Here is a 27,732-nt window from a genome sequence, read left to right as displayed (position 1 = left end):
TTTAAGTCCTCTCGTCTTTGCTCTGGAGGTACTCGGACCTCACTCACCACTGGCTTAATTTAATGTTTGAGTGGGCTTTTCTCTGCCTTTACTGTTGATGTAAAGGTGCACCTTTAAGTAGAGATTATGAAAGAGGGAGACAGGGAGAGATGTGAAACTTCCCTACTGGGATATTACAGGCTAAAGTCCATTATATTATTTCTGTATTTTGAACAGTGAAATTGTAAATGTTATTACTTTTTGTATTTTACATGTTTTGCATTGTTTTTGCATAGTTTCTGTTGCCACTGTTTTTACATAAATGATGAAGTCAAGGGGGGGGGGGGGAAAGGCTTATTTTTTTGATATTCATTGGTTTGTTGATTGTCAATTTGATATTTGTTCAGATAGCCAAATTGGTTATGCAGTTTACTAACCAATTGAAAGCTGTTTATCATTTTTATATTAATTAATTAATTAATTCATTATCATTAGTAGCCTAATTAAGTATACATTATAAGGGAGTTGCCTTGTTAGCCACATACTGTTCTGCACGTTTTATCTGAAGGTCAGTGGCGAGTTGAAGAAGCAGGGTTGTGCGCTGACTCCCGAGGAGTGCCGGAAGAAGGTCAACAACCTCCTAACAACATACAAGAGGATAAATAACCGGCACACGTTGAGTGGTGAAGGACTGATTAACTGGGACTACTATAAGACAACTGTGGCTAATGAATGTGAGGCAAGCTCACTCATCCACCAGCCTGTCATACGATGAGCTCCGGAGAGGAGGGTATGGTGAATGTTGTAAATGTTATTACTTTTTGTATTTTACATGTTTTGCATTGTTTTTGCATAGTTTCTGCTGACACTGTTTTTACATAAATGATGAAGTCAAGGGGGGGAAAAAAGGCTTATTTTTTTGATATTCATTGGTTTGTTGATTGTCAATTTGATATTTGTTCAGGTAGCCAAATTGGTTATGCAGTTTACTAACCAATTGAAAGCTGATTTATCATTTTAATAGTTATTAGCATCAATTAGTTAGTCTGTTAATCATTAGTGGCCTAGTTAAGTATACATATTAAGGGAGTTGCCTTGTTAAACAGAAGCCCTGATGAAGGCCATTGATGGCCGAAACATGTAGGGCAATTATATCTGTTCAAGTATGAACTTGCCCACCGGTGTGGTGCGGCGCTGAGATAAAGCGAGCCATTGAGAGACCAGGCCTTCTTGTAGTGACCTCAATTAGCAGCACCTGATCCCACTCATCTCCAGCACTCTGTGGCCTCAATTAGCAGCCACCTGGTCCCACGCAACTCAGCACTCTGTTAACAGGGCACAAGCATAATGGGGCTGAGACTAGTGATGGGCCAATGAAGCTTTGTTGAAGCTCTGAACCATTAGGCACATTGCTTCAAAAAAATGGGTTAGTACTTGAAGCTTCAGTAACAGGGCCCTCTCCTGGTCAAACGCCATGTTTGCAAGTATACAGGCTCAATTCGATTATATGAGATGTTGTGCCCTCATCATCTACGACATTACCCCCAATATTGGACTGCTCTCATACTTTTGCACACTAACTTCCAGACATTGGACATTTTGGGCTACTGATCAGGCAGTTGAGGTATACGACATTACAAAGGCTACGATGCCACATTTATTTATTTATTCATTTATTAGTAGGCTATTTTTTGGGCGATCAGAATAAAGCGTTGCTGAACATTAATAGTCTTCTCCTTGTTGTGTTCATAACTTATGATGTTGTCGTCTACTTGTCTATCAAGTGGGACTTAAGCCTTGTCACGATACGCACTGCCAGGGCTCTAAATTAACTTTTTCCACCACCAGCCAATTTGGCTAGTGGACATTTTTTCTTACCAGCCAAACAGAAGTTCAACAAGCCATTTTTTTATCTCGCCAAAATAAACTATGCTTTAGGCTAGTCTTTTTTTTTTCTTTAATTATGGTCATTTTGTTCAACTATTTCTACAACACAGATAGCCTACACCATAGGCCTGCATAAGCTACTATATGCCTACATAATAAGCATATTACAGGCTATATATTTTTTTCATTATTTTTTAACTTCTGCTTTATTTTTTACTTTCATTACTTAGGCATAATCAATTTGATTAGTTTTTGTTCAATTCCTCTGAAAACAGCTGAATCACATCACACAAGCCACTCACATAACAGACCTTTAACATAGGCCTACAGTAACCAAGCACACAGCTTAACACTACAAAACCTCACATAGGCCTACGCACACCCCAAGGAAGGAGAAGAGATGAGAGGAGAGAGGAGGAGCTCTTCTCTACCATGCGCAACAAAATGACAAGAAGCCTAGTTTAACTGAAAGTAAATATTATCTCGGGAATATTCGCTTCCGTTGTTACTTCGACAGCTTCGTCGTTGGTTGCTTTTTTTCTTTCCGATGGCGTGGGCTTTCCAACTTAGTTGCGCCAGGACTCGGAACATTTCAGAAGACAACTGAACTGACAGCTACGGTCACACTACTCTGACAGTCAGCTCTCCTCCTCTGCCCTTGTCGCTATTTCGTTCCACAGCCACTCATTTTTTAACGTCACTATTATTACGGTTACACCAACGCACAGAACCTTGCGCTAACCCCCGCCACATTCTCATCACTCGCACAAAACATAAGTCTACAGAACAGAAGTAGCTCTATGCATAATCTGCGTAACTCCTGTTATTGAAACGGCCAGGGCCTCGCTGCTTCAAAAATGCAGCCTGTTACAGCAATGTTCATATAGCAGTAGTGACGTTAAAAAGGTTGTAGCGAAAGCGACGAGAGCATAGGAGGAGAGCTGCCTGTCAGAATAGTGTGAGCGCAGCTTAGCTGACAGAATGTTTTCAATCCTGGCGCGCGCAACAGCATGGAGTTGCCGCTCGCTGCACTGGAAAGCCCACTGTGGGAGGCTACGTCGTGACGCCAGTGTCCATGGGTAATGTAGGAAATCTCGCCGTCTAACGTTCGTCAGAGCAGCGGTTTACCGTTCATGATTTACTGTACTCGGGAACTACTAGCCAAATTGGCGGGTAGGTATTTTTTTCTACTAGCCAAAATGAATTTTCACCCCTGTTTGGCGTGTTGGCGTGTGTTAATTTAGAGCCCTGCGCACTGCATAATACACTGATAACGTCAATACATCGTTACATTACATGCCTAATGACNGTCAATAAAATATCTATTCTCTCCACTGCAACCTGGCAGACGGCTCTTCCACAGGCCAAACACATTTGCGCGTGCCTGCTGGTTCGTGGGACAGCGCGAAACACTTTAGCTTCTTTCGGAAAACTGAACCAGTTTACTGTTTCATACGTAATATATCACGTGGTTTTTCCGTACTGAAGCAAACTTCGGAACAGTGGTTTAATGGTTTTCGCAGTTGATGGTTTGAAACACGTTCCGGCGCGCTTGTGCCAGACTGCCATCACTACCTGAGACTGACACCTGGGTGGGCTACATGTAACGCAACGCAACGCTACATGTAACGCAACATGTGGATAAAAATAAATCCTCCATTGTAACAAATGCGTTTCAGCCCCCTAAACAGGATATTTTTTTCTCCTGCTTTTTTCTCCTGGATTTTTAAATATCTGCTAGTGGAAACGGAAGGCCAAAACCAATGCAAACCAATGCAACCAGGAGAAAAAAACATCCACATATCAGTGTTTCCCCCAGAAAATTGGTTAGTCAAGGTGGTGAGGCTTCGAGTCTGTCCCTGGGGGGCGGCGTGGCGGCGGGGGGGGGGGGGGGGGATGCGCGTGGCGGGGGGATGCGCTTTGGGGGGTGGGGGGGGGGCGGCGCCACTCGCGATGTCACGCGGGGGGGTTTGAATAATAACAAAGCTGTGTAGAACTGGAAAATATGTATTTATTGACCTGCCATATCAAAACTATTTACAGAAGCTGAAAAGAAAAATGTAACAAAAAGTGCAGTGCAGGTTGTTTACATTAACGAAAAAGAGAAACCAAATGGAGTGCAAAATTGACTGGCTACCTATGACTACCTATGGCACATTTTGCAAGTCTTGTCCTTGCAGGCCATCCTTCTCGGTTTTTCAAAAAAGAGTTCCAGTGCCCTGTTGTAATTAAACTGCCCTACTGGTGGCCCATTTATGCTAATTCTTGGGTTGCTGCTGACGTCATAGTGCTGCCCCCTGGTGGTGATCTACCGCTGCTGGTGGACAACCTGGGCTTGGAGCCATTGAAACCCATTCAAAACTTCATTTTTTCGATCTGACACAGAATATTTTTAATTAGACCTAAAGACACATCATGTCTTGTTTAAAAGCTAAGAACCTCAGCTTTCCATAACTGAAAGCGGTATTTTCCTAGCATCTACCAATCCGAAGGTAGCCCACTTTAAGTGCGGAATTACTTTTCTAAAGATAGCGTTTTGTTTCCTTGGAAACGGACGCGGTTTATGTGTTACGCATACGCTATTTGACTCGGTTTTGCACTATTATGGATGAATTTCTAATCTTGACATGTTAATGGACAATCTATGCGAATTTCATAATGTGTTTTTATGTGATATGGGAGTAAATGTGTTTACATCCCGTCTGGGATTTGTTAAACTAGCTGGCCCGCTAGTTAGCTAGCAAGTGCTAGGTCTCTACACTACATCATGTCAAAAGTGGAAAGATTTGCCGACACTCAAGGCTGTTGATATAATGAACTGGTTCTGTGAATGTTCTCAGAATGTTTTGCTTTGACAAATTGCTGATATTATAGCATTACATCCAAATCCTGGTGTTTCTTTGTTTATGCTTGGGCCATTGAGACAGATCGATTCTAATATCTATTACCAGAGAGAGTTTATTTCTGCTATTACTTACTTGCTAGCTAACTAGCGAACTAGCTAACAAATCCCAGACGGGCGTACTGTTAACACATTTTACTCCCATGTTACATAAAAACGCATTTTGAAACTCGCACAGATTGTCCATTAGAATGTCAAGATTAGAAATTCATCCATAATAATGCAAACCCGAGTCAAATAGCGTATGCGTAACACATAAACCGCGTCCGTTTCCAAGGAAACAAAACGCTATCTTTAGAAAAGTAATTCTGCACTTAAAGTAGGCTACCTTCGGATTGGTAGATGCTAGGAAAATACCGTTTTCAGGTATGGAAAGCTGAGGTTCTCAGCTTTTAAACAAGACCCATGGTGTGTCTTAAGGTCTAATTAAAAATATTCTGTCGAACATCGAACAAATGTACTTTTGAATGGGTTTCAATGGCTCCAAGCCAGGGTTGTCCACCATTTCAAATTCGCGCGCTCCAGTGAAGGGGCATTCTGACGTAACTGCAACCCAAGAATTGAAAATTAAAATTGTTTCAAAATATGATATGGCCTCGAGGATGGACACACATGGCGTAGTAATAAATCCGACCACTAGGTGTCACAATTTAGTCCAACCGATGTTGTCCTAGTGCCTGCGCTTGAACATGCATTACAACTTTTTTTTTTTTACAAGTTTTTTTTTTTTTTTTTGCCCTGGGACGCATTTTTTTTTTTTTTTTTTTTTTTTTAGGGAACGTAGCCAAGGCGGGGGTGGGGTTTAGTCAAGGCGGCCGCCTTGATAAGAAAGCGCTGGGGGAAAGCCTGCATATAAAAATATCCAGCTACGTGGAAACAGCACCAGGCCTGACAGAGAGGAAACGTGGAAACTGACACCAGGGGCCTCATGTACAAAGAAGTGCGTGGATTTCCTACCAAGAAAGTGCGGGCGCAAAAATCTTGAAAGTTACTTACGGACAAAAAAATCCGGATGTATCAATAAGTGCGTAACCAGGTTTTGCCGTGAAATCTTGCGCACATGCACGAGCACACACAGGCCTAAGTCTCCGCCTTGTCTCCTCCCTTAAATATTCTATATGAATATTCTAATTAGTATGAACAGACCCATTCATGTGCATTCATTGGTTGAAAGAATTGGAAAGGGAACGCGGGAAGGGGAACGCGGGAAATAGGCCTACATTTCATGATGCGAGGTGAAGGTGCAGTTTCGGAGGTAGCCAATTTAAAAGGAAAAAGGCTGCGCGCAATAGCCAAACTTTGGCGTGTATAAAATCAGGCATTGGTAATAGCGTAAAAAACTGTCATGTTATACTGCAGTACTACAATGCAGGTTTCCCAATTATTTACAAGGCATTACATCAAAACACATTGCGATGAGGCAGTCGCCAAGGCTTCCGAGAAATAAACATTTAGGCTACAGTATGTAGGGTATAAATATGAAAGATGACACATGTACACATAGGCTACGCCACATGTATGAATAACTTGTAGCCAATAGGCCTACTCAGTTAGCCTATAAAATCACCTGTTAATTGATGGACTAATTTTACAGTAGCCTTATTAAAAAGACAAGCACTGCGGTGAGGACGTTCCCAACAAATTCGAGAAGACACATCGCAGATCCAGAAAATATTCAATGTTTAATAGCTGCCACATAGCCTACTTGAAATAATACTGCTGATGGGCATCCAATTTCATTGTATCCTAATTCCAGGATAGTTTCATGAGTCCACTTCATTTTAATCAGCTGCCTCAACAATAGGTTCTTGCCTCAAAATTAAAATCCACGTTTAACTGGCTGCATCTCTGCAATATTTCCGACCGCGTACAACACATGTACTTGCGCTGCATGCCTCTGTGTGCCGCCAAAAAGACGCAATTGCACCACTTACGGCAACTTCCATGCTTACGGAAACTTCCACAGCAGCCCTGAAATTCGCGTGGAGATCCGCAGTTTTCCACGCCTAGTCTGTTTTAGTACATCTGACCGTGACCGTGGAAAACAACTTAAGTAGCTTTTTTGTCCGTAAGTGAGCTTCGTACATGAGGCCCCTGGCCTTCTTGTAGTGGCCTCAATTAGCAGCCACCTGGTCCCAGTCATCTCCAGCACTCTGTCAACAAGGCACAAGCATAATGGGGCTGAGACCCTAACACCTGTGTGGGCTACACAGGTTAGTCTCAGTCTTAACAACACCAAAACATAGATTTAATGGTAATATTACATCTCAATATGTTTTTTTTATTTCCTCCCCTTGGCAAAGGCACTATTCCACCCACACTAGTTTTATGTATGGACATGGGGAAATGTGATTATTTTTTTTTTTATCCCAGGACGTCGGTAATAGAAATTGCCGATTCGGATTGAATTGAAATATGTCAGTAAATTAACAGAAAGTGGGTGGGGTTATTTATCACGCACCATTGTGACTGCATTTGTCGTCATGCGCGTGCCAACTCCACAATACCGGTATATTATTGATTTTTGAGCACATTATTGCGAATCCATGGAGACATTTGGTCCCGTAATAATTGCCTGTTTGTTTACTAACGCATCGAAATCCATTCTAATGCATCTGTGCGCGTGCCCTTTCATTTGAAGAGTGCGTTTGGAACACAGCTTGGAACAACTCCCTAAAACAAAACGGTTTACTGTAAGGCTGTAATGTTTGCAAGCCCGGAGAGACTGGATATAATATATTGTGCATTTCGTGCACTTAACCAGACATCTTTACACAGGGTCGCATTCGGACGGGATTACTATTAACAAGGGTAATGTCTACCGTTTTACAGGAGGTAAAACTCGCGGTGAAGTTTACCTACATACTCCACTATCTTTACTTAACATGGCGTGTTCAGATGGGACTACATTTCCTGATTGTTATTACATTACCCCAGGTCCCCTCATTAAACTAGTCCCATCACAATAGGGCTTTAGACAGACAGACAGAGGGAGGGAGGGAGAGAGCGAGCGAGCGAGAGAGTCGCCTATGGCCCTGGCTAGTTCCCACGGGCAGTCAGACAGAGAGGCAGAAAAAGTGAAAGAGAGACCCAGGTGCCTTTTAAAGCTTGACCTCCACCTGTTCCAAATCAGCCATCAGCAGCAGCAGCACCTGAGAAGGGAGAGAAATCAGCAGAGGTCCACGGTGACCCCTAGTGGCCCCAGTGGAACCCTGCAGTGACTAGGGCCGTGACAATGGGTATTTCTCAAAGCCTAGGCCAGTGTCCTTCCAAGTGTATCAGCCTAATTAGTCACGCCCAGTGATTGGATACCCTTTATTAGTCACACCCAGTGATTGGATATTCTGTAGAGTTCACCAAAAAGTATCCAATCACTGGGCGTGACTAATTAGGCTGATACACTTGGAAGGACACTGGCCTAGGTTTTGAGAAAGACCCAATGGGTATTTCTCACACTTGGAAGGGCGCACACTAGAACATCAAGAAATTTCCATTGTATTTGTGTAAGCTACTTGGCACCTTAATTTCCCTCTGGGGATCAATAAAGTTACTCTACTCTACTGTCTTACCATCTGCACCAAGGAACAAGACCATGCAGGCTGAGAAATGGGTCCTGTCGTCAGGTCATATTGATGTTTAAATGCCTTGAAATGCCATAGAGCATAGAGCCTTGTCAGGATTTTTCTTCTTCCTTTTGAGGGGACTTTTTGGGTGAAACGGTTTCATTATTCATAAATGCACATTTTTGAAGTGTACGACAATACAGCTTTAAGGAAGAAAAAAACGCACTCACAAACTGCGTCTCATTATTTATTTATATTACCACCATGTCCCTTTGATAAGATGCACCCCTTTCTTTGTTCTGAGTACCACGCACTGATGAAGGCTTGATAGCCGAAACGCGTTTGCTTTTTGGATTTTTTTAATGAGACACAGTGTTTGAGTGCGGATTTTTCTTCCTTAAGTTGATACATTTTATAGGGCACCCAAAGACTTTCGTTTTTCCAAGAAGTTGAGCGCGTCCTTTGCCAAAAATACAGCTTTATTTCACATTACACTGGTTACACTGACTGGATTCTGAAACAGAAGTCAACATGGAACAGGAACACAACAAGAAAAAAATTTGTAAGTGTAAATAAGCTGCAAATATGTTTATTATGATTGGTAAATCTTGGAGTCCATAGAAAGTTATCAAGTGCAACAACCAATCCCTAGTGGACGCAAAAGGTATTGCAGCTATACAATGATCTTATAAGGCATGAACCTTTTTCATTCAAGGGGATGACTTCAAATTCCACCAAGGGCTGTACAAGTCCTTCAAGGGCCATACACAAACCACGATTTCCCCCTGCACTTAAGGCTTACATTGAAGGCAGCCACCTTTACAACAGACCCTACCTTCTCTAGGTCCCCTGAAAATATAATTTAATTGTATGGCAAATGTAATTTCTAACATTTTCAAAACATGTAATTTTTCATGTTAAATTAAAATTACATCAAGGGTCAGATAAGATTTGTATGGCCCTCGAGATATAAGTTCCCCACCTTGCGTTAATGGCTTTTTTATTTAACCTGGGAATCAATGACAGACACACACAATGCAACAGTTACCTGCACTATATTGCCACTCACCTGACACATGATTAAGGCCAACAGGCTCAAAACACACAGGGTCACCATAGCAACAGACAAATACTGTACATGAAGTTGCCATGACTACAGGCAAGCACCTGAACATCCTAACAAACTGACTCACCACAGAGAGAGAGAGAGAGAATGTGTGTGTGTGTGTGTGTGTGTGTGTGTGGTCATTAGCCTGCTATAAAAGAAGCGGTCATTAAAAGAGTTCCTTGTCGGTTCCTCGCTGGTCATAAATGGCAGGGTCACTGGAACAGCAGGTCTGCAGGTGTGTGTGTCTGTGTGTGTGTGTGTGTCTGTGTCTGTGTCTGTGTGCGTAGTCATTACTATAAAGTCTCAATAATGGAAGAGTTCTTCATTGGTCATAAATGGTTGTCATTGGAAAAACAGGTGTGTGTGAGAGTGTGTGTGCGTGTACTGTACTGTGTGTGTATGAGAGAGAAAGGGAGTGAGTATGTAGTTGTTGCATCATTGGATCACACCACATTCAGTATATGGAGTAGGCAGAGTCCAGCAGGTACAGAATCAACTTGATGATCATCTAGTGCAGTGGTTCCCAACCTATGGGTCGGGACCCAACCTATGGGTCGCCAAAGATCCACAGTGGGTCGCAAAGCCCTCTTGATTATAAGGGGTTAAATTTCAAGTACCTTATATATAGCCCTTGTTGAATAAATGACAAAGCATTTAGGCCTAAGTAATATATGCATAGAAGCAACAAAATGTAAGTGCTACCTTAAATACTTATTCTATATTCGACCAAAATGAGGAAACTTAAACAGAGGGTATCATGACTCCCTCTCGACTCCCTCTCGTGCGGGCGCTCGCGCAGTTGGGTCACCAAAACTTACAATGGTAAAAACATGGGTCCCTGAAGAAAAAGGTTGGGAAACACTGATCTAGTGTGTGTCTATACTAGTTGTCACGTCGTTGCATCACCACCACATATATGGAGTAGGCGGAGTCCAGCAGGTACAGGATCAAGTTGATGATCCTTTAGTTTGAGTTTGTGTGTGTGTGTGTGTGTGTGTGTGTGACAGCAGTGTATGTGAGTGTGTAAGTGTCTAGTTTGCTCTTGTTCAGGTGAGGCATAAATGCAATTTTGTTGTGTGCAGTGTGTGCTGTGTCTTTTAGATTTCAGTTATCACGTCGTTGCATCACCACCACATATATGGAGTAGGCGGAGTCCAGCAGGTAGAGGATGAGGTTGATGATGGTCATGAACGTGACGACCACCAGGGCGTCCCAGTCCAAACAGGCGGCAGATGAGCCGCCGACACCGGGACACGACGGCCGCCCGATGCCCTGGAAGGCGTAGAGCGGCCAGACTACGGCAGCGCTCATGTAGCAGCACGCGGCCAGCACGTTGTAGGTGCACACGATGGGGTCAAAGGGCAGGCGTGGGGGCAGGCGGGCGGAGAGGGTGAGGATGATGATGGCCAGCGCGCCAATGAAGCACAGGGAGTACGCCGCCACGCACCACTGCAACGGACCCGAAACACCTGTAGAGAGAGGAAAGGTGTTAAGTAATTTTGACTGCAGCGGACCCGAACCACCTGAGAGAGAGAAAAGGTGTTTAGTTTGCATCTGTTTGTGACAGCACGCATCCTCATTAAAGAGTTTGGCCGCGATCACACTGGACTACACAGCACGAAAAGGGGGATTTGTGACAATGAACTCGTCCCTAATCGTCCACGGACTTGCCTAACTTTCGTCTGATTTTGAGCGCTTGAGAGAATCAAAACTAACAATTTTGATGACACCTAAATCGCCCGGAAGCGAATCGCGAGCCGCGGAGAGGTCTCACAGCAGGGTGTTAATGGCCAACGATTACCACATGAAAGGCAATGACAGCCAGCCCGGAACGCGGACTAGCCTTGCTCTTATTGGACGAAAAAGACACGTGACTCAAAGTAAAAGAGCTGCGCTATTGGTTAGCAGCTACGACCTTCTATTGGTCACGTTGGATTAATTTATGCAGACCGTATACAGTAGGTCCGTATAATTATGCAAAAATTATTACTAATATACCTAGGTTGATTTTACTTTGTATATTCACATCATTATAGGCTGCACTGTGATGGGGCTTTAGCATGCATGATGTGAATTTATTGATAAAATGAAAATGAATGAAATGAAAATTATTTTTTAAAAAACGCTTTTAATATCACACCAAACAATGTACACACATTTTGACAAGAACCATGCAACTACACACATACCGTGCAAACAATATACTCTATATGCAGTGATGTACACAGCACTCAGGTCACAAATGTACAACTAGGAAACATTTTACCGACAGGTTAAGTTTGGGCAGGCTGTCACCATGCTTTAGCGTACGTATCGCACGCTAGTGCATGGTGCGACGCATTTTGAATTCAAAGCGTGCTCCTCAACGCAACGGTAAAGCGCTTTCATGCACTTTTTACTAGTGACTAGGTTTGCGCAGTTTTCCCGCCGTGTCGGCGATTTTGTTTGGTCACAGCGCATTTCTGTTACTAACGCAATGTTTTGCTGTGCCCTAACCAAAACCACCCCTAAACCTAACCTGTCAGTGAAGTAATGTTTCTGTTGCTTTACTTTTGCCAAGAACAGCGAGATTAGGCGAATTTCTACCTAGATTGTGCCTAAACCAAAACCATCCCTAAACCTAACCTGTCACAGGGCGTTGTGGAGCACGACTTAACTCGAAAATGCGTATTGGACACACGCGATAGTGAGTTCAAATCAGCGTGTCATAGATACGCTTAGCCTATGCATGATGTTTGGGAAGGGCACAATTCATAAAACTCAGAAACATACAATGCTTTTTCAAAAAAGGGTTCTATGTTCCCCGCTGCATCCAAGTAGACTACTGCCACATTGCTAAGAGCAGGTTGTTGTTACATCTCTGACAGGTTAGGTTTAAGGATAGTTTTAGTCAGGGCACATAAAAAATGGATTTTAGTAAAAGTTGTCAATTCATAGTAAATATGTGGTAAATATGAAAGTAAGAGGAAAAATACTACAGGTACTGCCTTTTAATACAGACTATACAGGTATGTACAACATTATAAACATTGCTGTTGATTTCATGTTCTTCAGCCACCAATCATGCCAGCAGGGTCTACTGAAGGTCTCTGGTCACTGCGTCCTCGTCATACTGCAACAGGCACTCAGTCTCACTTCTGGGAGCTGTAGAAACAACAAATAAATTAATACTTCACCATGCACCTCATATTGACATAGCAAATATATCAATAAGCAAGTCCTATTGAGCCCAACAGGGATAATCTCCTATTTCAGTCTTCTATGGTCTCATGCACTATGTCTCCCTGCCAGGATATGTAGGATGTAAGAAAATAAATCAAAACATAGCAATGCACAGCATTGAGAACTTATCTATAAAGTAGCACAAGTCATATTGCCAATGTAGGCCAGGGGTGGGGAACCTATGTCTTGAGGGCCGTTTGATCTGGTCCCCGATATAATTTTAATGTTATTCAGCTTCACATAAAATATGACATATTTTGTAAAGGAACCTTAGAAAATACATTTGCAATACAATTTTACGGCCCCTCGGATGAATTTGAAGCGGCCCTTCGAATGAGAAAGGTTCCCCACCACTGACGTAGGCTATAGGTTAAGCGTACCCTCTTTCACTCTTCTGTGGTGAGACTGTGCCCATTTTGGGTTGACCTCCACACGCGTCTGTAGCACAGAAAACAGGATTGCAGGACACAGCATCCTGCAGGACACTACAATAAAAACAAACAAAAAAACAAGGGGAATGAATAAATTACCTGACCAGTTATTAAACAAATGAAAATTGATGTGCCAGAGCTGTGGTAAAAGTAACCTTGTGTCCAAATCATCTAGGCCTAGGGTGTGTGTGTGTGTGTGTGTGTGTGTGTGTGTGGTAAATCCAGTGTTCACATTATTCAGATATGAGAATTAATTAATTCATTCATTTTAACTGACATTAGTACATACCCATATCAGTGCCATTTCACCCTGCCAAGACACTGGACCTGGGTCTATTGGAGCTCTCTGCTCAGGGTGTCCTCGTTATACTGCAGCAGGCACTGTTGTTTCTATAGTTCCTAGAAGCGAGACAAATAAATAAATACTTTGCCATACACCAATATGTCAATAAGCAAGACCTATTGAGCCCAACAGGGATAATCTTACACTATATCAGTTTTCTGTGGTCTCTTGTAAGATTGGCCCATCACCATTCTGCAGGACACTACCGTCTCCCTGCCAGGATCTGTAGGATGTAAGAAAATAAATCAAAACATAGCAATGCACAGCATTGATTACTTATCTATAAAGTAGCACAAGTCATATTGACAATGTAGGCCAGGGGTGGGGAACCTATGTCTCTAGGGCCGTTTGTGACCCTTGAGGCAGTTTTATCTGGCCCCCCCCCCCCCCCCGATATAATTTTAATGCTATTCAGCATCACATGAAATATGACATTTTGTAAAGGAATCTTAGAAAATACATTTGCAATACAATCAAGTTATATTCAGGGAACCTGAAGAAGGTGGTGTTTGTTTAAATGTGGCTGCCTTCAATATAGGCCTAAAGTGAAAGGGAAAATCCTGGTTTGTGTTCATAGTACGGCCCTTGGAGGACTTTTACGGCCCCTCGGATGAATTTGAAGCGGCCCTTCGAATGAGAAACGTTCCCCGACCCTGACGTAGGCTATAGGTTAAGCTTACCCTCTTTCACTCTTCTGTGGTGAGACTGTGCCCATTTTGGGTTGACCTCCACACGCGTCTGTAGCACAGCACACAGGATTGCAGGACACAGCATCCTGCAGGACACTTCAAAAAACAAGGGGAACGAATAAATGACCTGTCCAGTTCTATAAAAAAGAACACCCTGAAAAAAGAACACCCTATTGATTCTACAGCTCTTAGAAGCGAGACAAATAAATTAAATACTTTACCATGCACCTCATATTGACATAGCAAATGTATCAATGAGCAAGTCATATTGGTCACAAAGAAGTTAATCTTACATTCTTTCAGTCTTCTATGGCGAGTTAGGCCTTCAGGTGACTCGTCTTCGCCATATTATGAGACAGCAGCCTGTGAAAACATGGTAAATAGAATAACCCATTAACCTTGGGTCCTAATATAATACATGGACATAAACTAGCCTACATTATTTAGACAAGGTCAGTAGACCTCCACGTGAAACAATAAGAAAAAGTGACTATACATAATTTCAATTTCTTGAAGAGGCCATCTACACTTATTTGTGCAACAAGTGCTGTTTTGAGGACCCATACTTTTTAAGGACAGGTTGCCTACTGTTGCAAATGGCAGGGTATTTCACATTGATTTCGGGGTGGCGTGCTCTATTAACTTGACCACTCTGGTCGACATTGAGCTCGCGCTGATACATTGGGCTCGCGTTACTGAGAGCTGCCGCCAGAACTACTCACGGTTAGCTTTCATAATATAGAACGCAACAAGGAAGAATCGGTCGGTTTGGTGAAAGGGCAAGGTGTAGCATGGAACTAAATCCTATATCCCACCTTTGACTTGAGTTTACGCAGGTGGGTCTTGGGAACCCCTGTGTGACTGCCTAGGTTTCAGGATAGAGAAAGTAAAACAAAAATCATTGAGTAAAATCGATGGGGGACAAATTGTAGCTTTTGTAGACTACGTCGCTACTTGAGGAAAAATAGCTTAACTACAGGGATGTTAGCTACTCGATACATAGTAGTGACGCTACGACCAAGCTACTAGAGAATGTAGTTAAACTAGTCGCTTCGCTACTGCCCAGCACTGAAAACCAACATACCCAGACGGCACACCAGTCTTTCCAACGTCGCCTAGATGCATTTTTGCCGCTGTAAAATACATTGGCAAGGCGTCTAATAGTTAGTTCATCAGCGAAATGCCGGGCAGACGTGAAAAATGAGCAGTGCCCCAGCATCTAGTTGATGAGCTAACGCAATAGCATGCTAACGGTAGCCTTTGTCTATCTTCAGGCAGGGGAAAGGCAACTGAGAACGAGCAATGTCAAACAATTTACCATCAACAAGTATACTTAACATATTCACTGTTTCACCACAGCATTTTGTCATTACGATGCTCGCAAGTCATCAGAATTTACTAGCGTACAGCAGCAACTAGTGTAGTCACATTGAGGGGACTTGAGCTACCAGCTATGTAAAGCGGCTGTGCCATAACTTAGCAATGGCGGATCTGTGTTCAGAGGAGCTATTCAATCGCTCTTGAGTACTGAAACTTTAAACCACAGTTGAGTAAAATGTACTTACATGTATATGAAGCCCATTTTCCGTTGGTATGTGAGGAACTTTTCCCCCATATCGCCAAGAAACTTGTAAACCACACAGACAACACGTGGTTCTGTTCAATCAGGAAGGTGATGTTGACCGCGGCTGATGGCTTCGTTCTTTGTGGCTTGTGTGTGGAATTCGCATTGTGCCAATTAGTTTTACTGCCACCTAAAGGCTTGGTGTAGAACTAATTTAACCAGAGACGGTCTATTTTCAACTAACTTGAACAATCCTTGCTTTAGTTCAGAATACCTTTTAAAAACCAGAGTGGCCAAGCACATTGATGTTTTTCCTCAAAAGCAGCTGAGGAACCTTTTTAATTCGAAGGGTCACTTCAAAATGTATGTCCAAGAAAGATCATTCAGATGATTCTATTTTGATAGCCTATTCTGTAGGTTCATTTAAATGTTTAGCCTATAGCACAGATCAAATTGTTTGATCAACTTAATTTCTGAGCTTATAGTATCATAATAAAATGTACTGACAGCAAAGCTGTGGCTAGTAGAAAGGTTTAATGCAGGGGTGGGGAACCTTCATTCGGGGGCCACTTCAAATTCCTACCATGGTCATAAAATCCTCCGGGGGCCGTACTATGAACACAAATCAGGATTTCCCCATAAAATTTAGGCCTATATAGACATCTTTAGGCCTATAGGCCTATAGACATCTTTAAAGGTAGACACCTTTAAAACAGTCCCCACCTTTTCTAGGTCCCCTGAATATAACTTAATTGCATTGGAAATGTAATTTCTAAGATTCCTTTAGGCCTGCAAAATATGTCATAGGCCTATTTCATGTGAAGTTGCAAAACATTATAATGATATCAGGGGCCGGATAAAACGGCCTCAAGGGCCCTCGAGACATAGGTTCCCTACCCCTGGTTTAATGGTTAGTGATTCTGAAAAACACCACTGGGCAGCGTGAAAAAACATACACACACACAGACACACACACACACATTTTAGTAAAAGGCCAAAAAATGCCCTAGGGCCCCCAACAATCCCGTTGCCTAGGGACCCCAAAATCCTAGAAACAGGCCTGCCGACCCCCCACTCCCTCCCACCCACCTGACCTCACCCCACCCCACCCCACTTGAAATTGACTGGGGCAGCTCCCGACCTGATCACTGGCATTTACATATTAAAGGCTCTTCTAAGAAGGGGATGGGAGGGGGGCATGGGGGAGCCGCAAATGCTGTGGCTTGAGGTATGAGGCAATTTAAGGTGCAAAACTCATCCACAAATTCCTCTTTTCATGCAGTGCTAGGGCTGCATGATTATGGAAAAAAAAAAATCATAATCAGGATTATTTGGGTCAAATCATAATCACGATTATTGATTATTGATTTATGCAGATTTAAAATATGAAATATAACCAAGAATGAATTATATACGGGATGAGCAAAATGAAATGAATTGTAATAATTATGTAAAAGGCAATAGCATGAAACTTAGGTGAACAGATTTCTGGCCAGAAAAAAACAGCCTTTCAGTATGTAGATACAATTCCTGCCACTTCTCTACGCAGAGAAACTCATGACAAAGTTATGAGAATCATGTGACTCAAACTGATGATGATTGAGACGAAGGTCATCAATAATCATTAGTATAAGAGTTACTTTCCCTCTGATTGCCAAATGGCTGGCCCAGGGTCCCTGCCATGTTGTTCTCAGTCCTCCTCCTTTAGGAGGCGCTGTGACTAAAGCCCCATTCACAATCACCTGGTTATCAATGACCTTTGATAACCCATTGTCTTTCCCCAAGCCCCTCACTCTTGGTTTGGTTGCGGGACGATCAACACCGCATAGAGCAACTTGCGCAACATTTGGGACGAAGTATTGTTTGATATCTGGCCGGAGTTCATCTTACACACACTGTAAGCTTAAAACACCTTTGCAAAGAATTCCTCACGTCAAGTCTTAGATCTTGCCTGGTCATCTCTAAAGACTTTCATCCGGACACTGTGAGCTAAGGCGAGTTCACTGCGAGAAAAGCCACGCATGCCTCTGTGGAACAAACTTCTCGCATTTGGGATTCAACCGACGAATCTCAGCCGCAACAACAAAGATTTTGCAAACCCCAAACTTCCGAGCGGACGCACCGAGCCCTTTGAAACTTTGGACCGCAAACCCATTTCCAAGCGGACGCACCGAGCCCTTTGGAAACTGGATCTTCCTCTTCATCTCACACAGTAGGCACTGGGCATAGCTTATGTACTGAGATAGATGTGTTTTTGAACTATGACTTGAGTTATTTTTCATGTGCACATGTTTATTTGCATTTCTCCTGCTTCTCTGTCTATCCTTCTTAGCTTAGGTTCCCCTCTGCTAACCCATTCTGTATTACTGGCTACTAAGCCTAGCGACCCCGCTTGTGGCGTTCGCACGGAATAGTTCAAGTATTGATTTAACCATCAATGTTCGGAACTCTCCGAGGATCGTCATAGCGCGACCGCTTTGTTTACTAGTCCAGAAATACACGCGCTGCGCCTTTTGTTGTAACGGGCCGTAACAGGCCCTAGGTTAGCTTTAACGCGACGCTGACCATTTGTTTACACAGACACGCAAAGCCACTAGAGTTCCATCTCTCTTTCCCTTCTCTCTCTATCTCTCTCCCTCTATCTCTTTCTTTCACTCTCTCCCTTTCTAAATACTTGATTCTCAGAACCCTCCGAGCGTTTCGGGACTCTTTTATACACTTTGAGTGCATAATCTGTAGTAACCCATTCTCTGAATAGCCAACTCTGCTCGGAGCGCTCTGCAAGTTAGCCATTAGCCAAGTTGGGCTTGCAGCGTCTACACAAGCACGCTGAAACCCCACTTCCTGTAGTTTTACAACTCGTAATGGCTGCGTAGACGGCAACGTCTCCCACTTGCTATTTCTTTTATTTCGTTTTCTTTCTCTCCCTGTTCTACTCGGACTTGATATTGTTAATTCCAGAACCCTTTTGATGCATTCGCGCGTCCACTACGGGACTTGAAGCGCCTGAAACCATACGGTTTACTTGCTACATAGCTGCTAGCTATCCCTATTGTTCACGGTTCTGATGCTAACGTTAACCTAGCCGAGAGGACGCCATCAAAGAAAGTAGATCCAAAGGAAGAAGCGTCATTTTGTTTCTTTTCCGGTATCCACTTTATGTCGGGTGAACGCCCCCTTAGGAGACCTTCGGTTAGGAGACCTTCGGAGTCCTGAGGTTGAGAATAAATCAAGCCCCCTTAGCGCTGTAGATGGCGGTAGCGCACGTCTTGCGCAAACACCTCAAATAGAAGAAGAAGGAGGGGACAACGCCCCCTTAGGAGACCCAACTTGAGCCCACGCTTTTGCATTGAGTGGGCGTGGTTTGCGTTATCTTTCTCTTATCCAGTATTTTTGACGCCATTGTTGCCCAGCAACAGACACGCATACAGTAATCAGTGCGAGTTCCTCCCACTGACTACTACTCTCTCTCATCCCCCTTCGTTTCTCTCTCCATTCCACTAGGGATTGTGTGCATTTATTACAGAAACCTAGACATTGTTGTGGACCCTTTGGGCCCTGCCTAGTCGACATTAGGCCTTTGCTAAGCAGCTACTTATCAGTAGCCTTTCCATTGTCTATGCTTTCTGTAGCTAATGCTAGCTTAGTCAACCACACACACACGTGGTAGCCTATAGCAACCAGACCTCTGCTACACACACACACACACACACACACACACACACACACAGGCTGAACGCCTGTCCCCCTCTTCTTTCTTTTCCCCTCTTTTATTTTCTTTCTTGTTTTATATTATTGTGCCTTATTATTGTTATTATTCCATTTAACCGACTTTGAATGTAATGCATTTTATTAGTTATCCTAGTAGTTAATAAAAGTAAATCATTTGATTGCATTTTGTTGTCCTTGTTACTTTGTACACCCAACCAACCTATTATAGAACTTTGCCTTCAGATCAACCTTTGTGCTTGTGTACCCCAGCTGATCACAGAGAATAGGTCTCATTGTTCACTGTGCCCCGCTGAGTAACCCCAGTACAAAACTTATTATTAATTCTGTGTTTAGCAATTTATTGTTGAATATTGTGATTGATAATCCAAGGATTTTATGAGACGGTCCTTAACCAAGGATTTTATGAGACGGTCCTTAAATTACATTTTAATTAATTTGTTTATTAATATTAATTAATTCATAATTAATTAAATTCCCAAACGAGATTTTTACCTTCAATTCCTGGTATAGCCGCATGAGGAGTAAATCCCCACGCAGTTTTCCATACATTAACGCAACTCAATTACATTACTAGTGCGGTCCGTGTAAGAATTCTGATTCTTACGCGACTGTACCTACACAGTATGTTCTGGCTTCAAGGAGGCTCTCGAAGGCAGGTCACTATTGCCACGATTAAATCCCGATTGATATCTCGATTATATCACGATTTTCGATTAATTGTGCAGCCCTACACTGGACGCTGATTTTTGCGTTGCACGTCCAGACGAGCGTGGATTCGCTGCGCCGGTTCAAATGGAGTCAGTAAAATTGTAAGCAGTGACCAGGCAACCTTGTAATGGCTGAGTTGTCACTCGTAGAATTCATAGAACAATTCCGCCTCCTACTGTAAAATAAGCGTCCAGTGTGATCGCGCCCTAAAGCCTCTTCACAGACGTCGCTGCTAGTTACTTGCTTAGCGAGTTACGTAAGTCAATAGAATGTTTCTGTGATCTGGCGAGGAGGCGAGTAGTGTACAAACAATGTGATGTGGGCGGATGCCTGTGCATTGGAAGTTAAAGCCGCAAGTGCGTTTAGCGAATGTTCCATGAGCAAGTGGCAACAAGGCGAGTGAAGAGGAGAAGCTAGCAACTGGCAGCGACGTTTGTGATCGAGGCTTAAAGGGACACTGTGTGAGATTTTTAATTGTTTATTTCCAGAATTCATGCTGCCCATTCACTAATGTTACCTTTTTCATGAATACTTCCCACCAGCATCAAATTCTAAGTATTCACTATGACTGGAAAAATTGCACTGTTCATACATGAAAAGGGGGATCTTCTCCATGATCCGCCATTTTGAATTTACAAAAATAGCCATTTTTAGCTGCAAAAATGACTGTACTTGGACGATATTAGAAAATATTTGTTTAATACTTGGTAAACTTTCATGTAAAGGTCAAATTTGGCAATAGGCAGCCCAATTTCAATGAGCAGCATAGTTGCAGTTCCTTTTTTGACTATTTCCTGCACAATGTCCCTTTAACGCTAGGGACACATGCAGTCGAAGAGAAGCGAAATTCAGTGTTCCATTCTGATAGCTCAACTGTCATCAGGTCGTCACGGTGAATCAAATTGAATGAAACATTTGTGTTGTTGATTTGATTGGCTGCCGCCGGCAAAATTTGCTCCTAATTTCCATGATATTAGACTTGGTCGAATCATTTCGCTTAGCTCCTGTTCACTTGACCTCGCCTCCCTCTTAGGAATGAATGGCTTAGTTCACTTCGCTTGGCCAAATTTACATGTATGTGTCTTCAGCGTAAACGTGTGTGGGTTTTTTTGTTGGTGTGCGTTTTTTGGTGTGTGTGTGTGTGTGTGTGTACCGTAGCATTCTGGGTCGAGATCTGCAAACAGCACGCACGCCAACAGCGCAAAGAGAGAGTGTGTGTGTGTGTGTGTGTGTGTAGCGTTGCATACCGTAGCGTTTGGGGTCGAGTGCGGCGAACAGCACGCAGGCCACCAGCGCAGAGAGAGAGTGCATGTGTGTGTGTGTGTGTGTGTGTGTGTAGCGTAGCGTACATAAGCATTGCAGGTGTGCATGTGTGTGTGTGTGTGTGTGTGTAGCGTTGCGTACCGTAGCGTTTCGGGTCGAGTGCGGCGAACAGCACGCAGGCCAACAGCGCAGAGAGAGTGTGTGTGTGTGTGTGTGTGTGTGTGTGTGTGTGTGTGTAGCGTAGCGTAGCGTACATAAGCATTGCAGGTGTGTGTGTGTGTGTAACGTTACGTACCGAAGCGTTTCGGGTCGAGTGCGGCGAACAGCACGCAGGCCACCAGCGCAGAGAGAGAGTGCATGTGTGTGTGTGTGTGTGTGTGTGTGTGTAGCGTAGCGTACATAAGCATTGCAGGTGTGCGTGTGTGTATGTGTGCTGCGTTGCGTACCGTAGCGTTTGGGGTCGAGTGCGGCGAACAGCACGCAGGCCACCAGCGCAGAGAGAGAGTGCATGTGTGTGTGTGTGTGTGTGTGTGTGTGTGTGTGTAGCGTAGCGTACATAAGCTTTGCAGGTGTGTGTGTGTGTGTGTGTGCTGCGTGGCGTACCGTAGCGTTTGGGGTCGAGTGCGGCGAACAGCACGCAGGCCACCAGCGTCTCCACGACCTTCAGGCGACCCGGCACCGTGGACAGGAAGCCGCTCACCTGCTGCTGTTGCCGTAGCAACAGCACCACCTGGCCCACGTACGGAGCCACGCTCAGCCAGGACATCACCGTAGCAGAGACCTGGGGGACAGGGGACACACATTATACACACACACACACACACACACCACGCTCAGCCAGGACATCACCGTAGCAGAGACCTGGGGGACAGGGGACACACATTATACACACACACACACACACACACACACACACACACACACACACACACACACACACACACACACACACACACACACACACACATATTACACACACACACATTACACACATTATACACACACACACGTTATACACACACACACACACACACACACACACACACGTACACCACACTCAGCCAGGACATCACCGTAGCAGAGACCTGGAGGCAAACACACATTATACATACACACTCCAGCGCACATCTATTGGTGGGGCGTAGGTAAACAACGGTGGGGCACTGCCATTTATCAAGTTTGAGTCAAGTTCACCTATAGAACTGGCGGCAGTCACGTTTAGTTCAAACTACCCACTGCACAGGCTGATCGCGCTACTACTGTGGAAAACACTTCCTCCTCCCTACCAATAAGTACACCATATGTCTGCAAGCAAGATTGTTTAGTGCAAGGTGGAAACCACATTCAGCACAGACGCGATATGTGTCCAGGATTACACTGTACTTTTATAGGCCGTCAAGATACACAACATGGCAATTCACAGCAACAGGGGACGCTGATGGGTCATTCCAGCTGGAATCAGCAAATGGTCCCCACTCGACCCCCTCGGATTTGCTTGAAAAAAATATATGTGATGGCTTAAACATCCAATAGAACATATCCACCATTGCAGATTTCAGCTGTGCATACTTTTTCCACAAAAAATCTGTAACTAAGGACACCCCCTCCCCCTGATTTGGTGTCACTGCCTGAGTGACCATATTCAGACTTAATTATCTCCAAAACTGTTTGTGGTAGGTCCATTATTTTTTCAGGGCTAAGAGTCATAGACCTGACAAGCATACATTGCAATTTGCAGCACTGTATGTCAAATTACACCTTAATGCTGGCCCTCTACTTTTCTTTGAAATTAAAATTGCAAGGGTTTTCAGATGTCCATAAAAACCTCAAATTTCAACATTCAAGGTTCATCCTTGGTACATTGTCAGATATGTTCCATGCCTTTCACATCACATCATATTTAATATAAGGGTCCAATGGTTGTTGAGATGCAGAGGTCCAAAGATGGGCAAAAACTAATTTATACCATTATTTGGAGCCATATTCCCAATCTATGACACCAGTTGTGATCTTGCTGTTTGGTGTCTCTGAAAGGTAATATTTTTATTCACAACATATCTAAAAATTGGGATGGTGTTTTGCCCCATTATTTTTATAATGAATTTTAAAAACTCATTCCTGTGTGACATGCAGGTGTACCTTAGAAGCCCTGTTACCTTAGAAAAATTGGGTTTAATACACCTAAAATGAATAGCCAAGTCAGTGTACACTAAAACCTAAAATCTCTAATACCAAATAGGTGATTTTATACTTGTTCAGCTCAGTATTTCAGTATTTCTGACTTAACCCTCAAATCCATCCTAAGAAGGTGGCCAATCCCCTTGATTTTTGTGTACCATTTTCACACAAAGATGGCGGCTCATGGAGCCAATGGCATAGTTCCAAAATAGTTCCAGGAAGTCAGCATCATGGGAAGGAAACAATACACCATTGTTTGGAGCAATATTTCCAATATATGACAGCGGTTGTGAACTTGCTGTTTGTTGTTTCTGGAAGAGGATATTCTTTTTAACAACATATCTAAAAATTGGGATGGTGTTTTGCCCCTTTATTTGTATAATGCCTTTTCAAATCTCAATGCAGTGTGGCATGCATCCCTCAAATCCATCCAAAGTGGCGTCATGAAAAAAAACCCCACCATTTTTTACAGCAATACCTCCAAAGTATGACACCAGCTGTGAACTTGTTTTTTGTTGTGTCTGGAAGAAGATATTTTTATTAACAACATAGCAAAAACATAGAATGGTGTTTTGCCTCATTTCTTTTAATGATCGTAAAGCGCATTGCTGTGTGACATAAGCCTGTGATCAAATAGTGCCGAGGGAAGCGGAAGTGGTGAATTGTTCTGGGCCAAGGACATGGGGGAATCAAGATTGGGTACTCATTACATTGCATTGGGAAGGGGTCTCTTCAGACTTTATCCCGGGCCCAGCCAAAGCTGTTAACACCCCTGCTTGTTCAGCTCAGTATTTCTGATTTTTTTTCTGGGATTCTGGCCTCATCTTTTTAAGTGTACTATCGGCCAGATGATCAAGTGACTACGCAACATGTTCTCACCGGCGCTACGTTAGCAATAAATTCAAGATGGTTGAGAGAAGTCATTAAAAAAAACAAACTGGAAATAAAACAAGGCGTTGATATGATTTCCTTGATCCAACAAAGCAGGAATTAAATAATCCATAGAACTAAGACTATTGTTGTTATTGCTGATGGTGTTTTAATATTTGATAAAATATGAAATGAATGAAACAAGTCAAGAACTTGTAATGCTCTGGCCTGTGACAAAACACTTTATCCGCACTTAACTTTCAATCACCAGTTGCATTGTATGAGTTGACTGTACAAGGTAGCCTACCATTGTCAATGATGAGGCATTAGGTATCTGCACTCATATTGTTGAGCACAATCTTCCTTCATTGACAGTTCACTGAGGAGCACCTTGACAAACAACAGATGTATTGATTTGAGTAAGCATACCAGCACCATGCTCAGGGCACTTCGGTCAGGGGAGGATGATTGGGGGCGGGAAGTTCTACAATCAGGATACCTCTTTACAAACTGTGGCTGAATTCGAAACGGGAGGCAGTGACTCGATGACTCTCCTCCTACATAAACAGGTCACTGATCAGAGAGGCGAAGTCAGCTGATGAGGCAGCCGTTACGAACGGCACTAACGAGTGCGCCGTCTTGCGCATTTGATGTTACGGCGATTCTTGCGATTCTATGGGGGGAGTTACGTTCATCACGTAGGCGCTTAGCTTACGCATGCTATTTGAACGGTGAATGATCGTCAGACGGCGGAATCGTAAAATAGGCTATAAATAGATCTAGCGACAGCATATTTAGATACTACAATGTTGATTTATGCATTCGATTTTCAATATCTACATACATAAGTGTCAGAATAAAGAGTATGATAAGGTAGTAGCTTGGGTAGTAGCCATGTTTGTTTTTCAGGTTTCCGGTTGAGAGGGAGGTGGCGCACAGCATGTTGGGTACCAAGGAAGCGAAGTCAGCATCTGATGTATCCTTGAAATATCCTCGTTACGCCCACAAATGCAGTCAACTGCCGAGAGAGGAAATAAAGCAATTTTTCGTTTCGATCCACACTTCATGACTCGATGTCCAGTTAGCTCACTGGAAGGACAGCTGCCTTCCCCGTTTCGAATCGGGCCTGTCTCCTCCTATGTGTCATCTCTAATCAAGTTTTACTTTCCTATGCGACCATAAAACAGTCCCACCCCCACCAACAGTCACCACGACAGAGGTACCCTGACTGTAGAACTGTTCCCCGCCCCCAATCCTCCACCATATCTGAACGATTTTGCATGCTGCAAAGCTTCCTTTCGGCTTCCATCATCTCACCTGGATCAATGTGATGACAAACTTTACAAGTAATGAACATTGAGTACAAGCATCCAAACCATGATTGTTGAAATCACTGCTGCTAACCTGCAATCCACTTGTTAGCATTGTTGTGGGATATTATTGCAATGATGCAAGCAGCTGACTTAGATCGCAACAATGTGACAAGAACCACACAATTGTCTGGTGCCAATATGAACTTCTGTGCCTTCAATATTCACCTGATATTGAATACTGCATGCAAGCTAACTCCTCTAACAAAAACTCCAGGACCATGCTGTCAAAATAGTTTGAGGGAATCTCTAGCCAGTATGAATCAAGTTATTTTGCAATACAGCTGGTAACTTAACGAGTAAGACACAAGCTTCATAGCAAATATAAAGTTACAGGTGCTGATTGAAAGATTAGTTAGGATGGGAGTCCTTGTTGCAAACAAGAGTGCTACAATTCTTTAATCCTCTCCTATTTCATCACTTTATTCCAAGACTACTACTACCACTACTACTACTACTACTACTACCACTACTACAACTAAAATGATGATAATTATTATCATTTTACAATTAAAATAATGAATGTCTATCAAAGCCATGTGCAATGTGCTATTCTTGCTGTGTGCCATCAATCAATTTATTTTCAAATGTTATGGTTTCCCTAGAATTTGCTTTGTCATTCACAGGGTAGCCATCTTGTTTTCACTGTTAAGGTGACATCAGAGCCATGGATTTGAGAGTTCCGACAAGTCGGTTGGTGACATGGTCCTCATAGCTTCAAGTAATTGTAGCCAATTGAGATTTTGAACTCCGTTATAAAAAGAATGAGGCAAAACACCATCCCAATTTTTTGATATGTTGTTTAAAAAAACATCCTCTTTCAGAAACACCAAACAGAAAGCTCCTACCTAGTGTCATAGATTGGAAATATTGCTCCAAACATTGGTGCGAATTAATTTTTTCCCATCTTTGTACCTCTGTATCTCAACAACCATTGGAGCCTTTTGTTAGATATACTATGATGTGAAAGTCATGGTACATATCATACCATTTACCAAGGATGAACCTTAAATGTAGAGTTTTTTTACAGACATTTGGAAACCCTAGAACATATGATATCTACAAAAAGTAGAGGCACATTATTACGGTGTGATTTGACTTACAGTGCTGCAAATTATAATATATGATATGCAGGTCTGGGGCTCTTAGCCCTGAAAATATAATGAATCTGACACAAATAGTTCTGGAGATAATTGAGTCTGAACATGGTCACTCATGCAATGTCGCTAAAACAAGCATAGGGGGTGTCCTTATTTACAGATTTTTTGTGCCAAAAGTATCCACAGCTGAGTTCTGATATTGTGGATATGATCTATTGGATGTTTAAGCCATCACATACATTTTTTTCAGGCAAATCCAAGGGGGTCGAGTGGGAGATTTTTCAGAAATTTGCTGATTCCAGCTGGAATGACCCTGATAACCCCAAGCGATACGAGCATTTTGGACAAAAACGCTATTTGATTTTGAGCTCTGCTTCTCAGCGTTCCTTTCACTACACCACTCCAAAATATAGATCCAAATGGTTGCGTTGTAATAGGCTACCGCTTACAGCAACAATTTACATTATGCATTCAACAACGGAATAACACTCCACTGGGATTATCATTCTGGTAGCCTGTGAAATAGCTAATGAAGTGGACATGCTATGGACCATGGACAGCTACCACCTCCGGTAGAAAAGACTAGAACCTAGAGTAGACAGTCACTAAATAGGCACGGCATGGTGCGTCATTCGCAGACATCCCGATCTTCCATAGAGCCGTCAAACTATCCCACTCATCCTCACTAAGCGTCATACAACTGACACCAATATTGGACCCAGGCTAAATGAAGGTGGCATGGACGCTGAAATATTCTACAGTAGTTTGTCTCGAGGATGGACATTTCAAAGAATGTCAGACGAGCCGAACCTCAAAGCGTGTA

The 27,732-nt window shown here is 43.0% G+C and overlaps 1 protein-coding gene and 1 long non-coding RNA gene across 3 annotated transcripts in view; both read right to left on the bottom strand.

Annotated features, from left to right (window-relative positions):
• Nucleotides 1-10,466: 10,466 nt before the first annotated feature.
• Nucleotides 10,467-27,732, bottom strand: part of LOC134442994 (myeloid-associated differentiation marker-like protein 2) — a 36,707-nt gene continuing 19,441 nt past the window's right edge. Inside the window, exons 6-8 of the mRNA XM_063192935.1 lie at nt 22,442-22,476; nt 21,995-22,172; nt 10,467-10,908 (exon numbers count right to left, since the gene is read on the bottom strand). Of these exons, the coding sequence (XP_063049005.1) occupies nt 10,544-10,908; nt 21,995-22,172; nt 22,442-22,476 (578 nt within the window). The 3' untranslated portion in view covers nt 10,467-10,543. The remainder of the gene's footprint in view (nt 10,909-21,994; nt 22,173-22,441; nt 22,477-27,732) is intronic.
• Nucleotides 11,930-15,797, bottom strand: LOC134443064 (uncharacterized). 2 transcript variants are annotated; one of them, XR_010033554.1, is made up of 7 exons: nt 15,690-15,797; nt 14,418-14,487; nt 14,116-14,220; nt 13,580-13,658; nt 13,382-13,491; nt 13,042-13,146; nt 11,930-12,583 (listed from the first exon to the last, which is right to left on the bottom strand). It is a non-coding gene; the product is annotated as an uncharacterized LOC134443064 (long non-coding RNA). The 2 variants fall into 2 exon arrangements; XR_010033555.1 differs by having other exon boundaries at nt 14,940-15,771.

The sequence above is a fragment of the Engraulis encrasicolus genome, unplaced genomic scaffold (genome assembly GCF_034702125.1).
Source record: "Engraulis encrasicolus isolate BLACKSEA-1 unplaced genomic scaffold, IST_EnEncr_1.0 scaffold_27_np1212, whole genome shotgun sequence".
NCBI lineage: Eukaryota > Metazoa > Chordata > Actinopteri > Clupeiformes > Engraulidae > Engraulis > Engraulis encrasicolus.
Note: the sequence above shows the minus strand (reverse complement) of the source record. Positions and strands in the feature narration are given on the sequence as shown.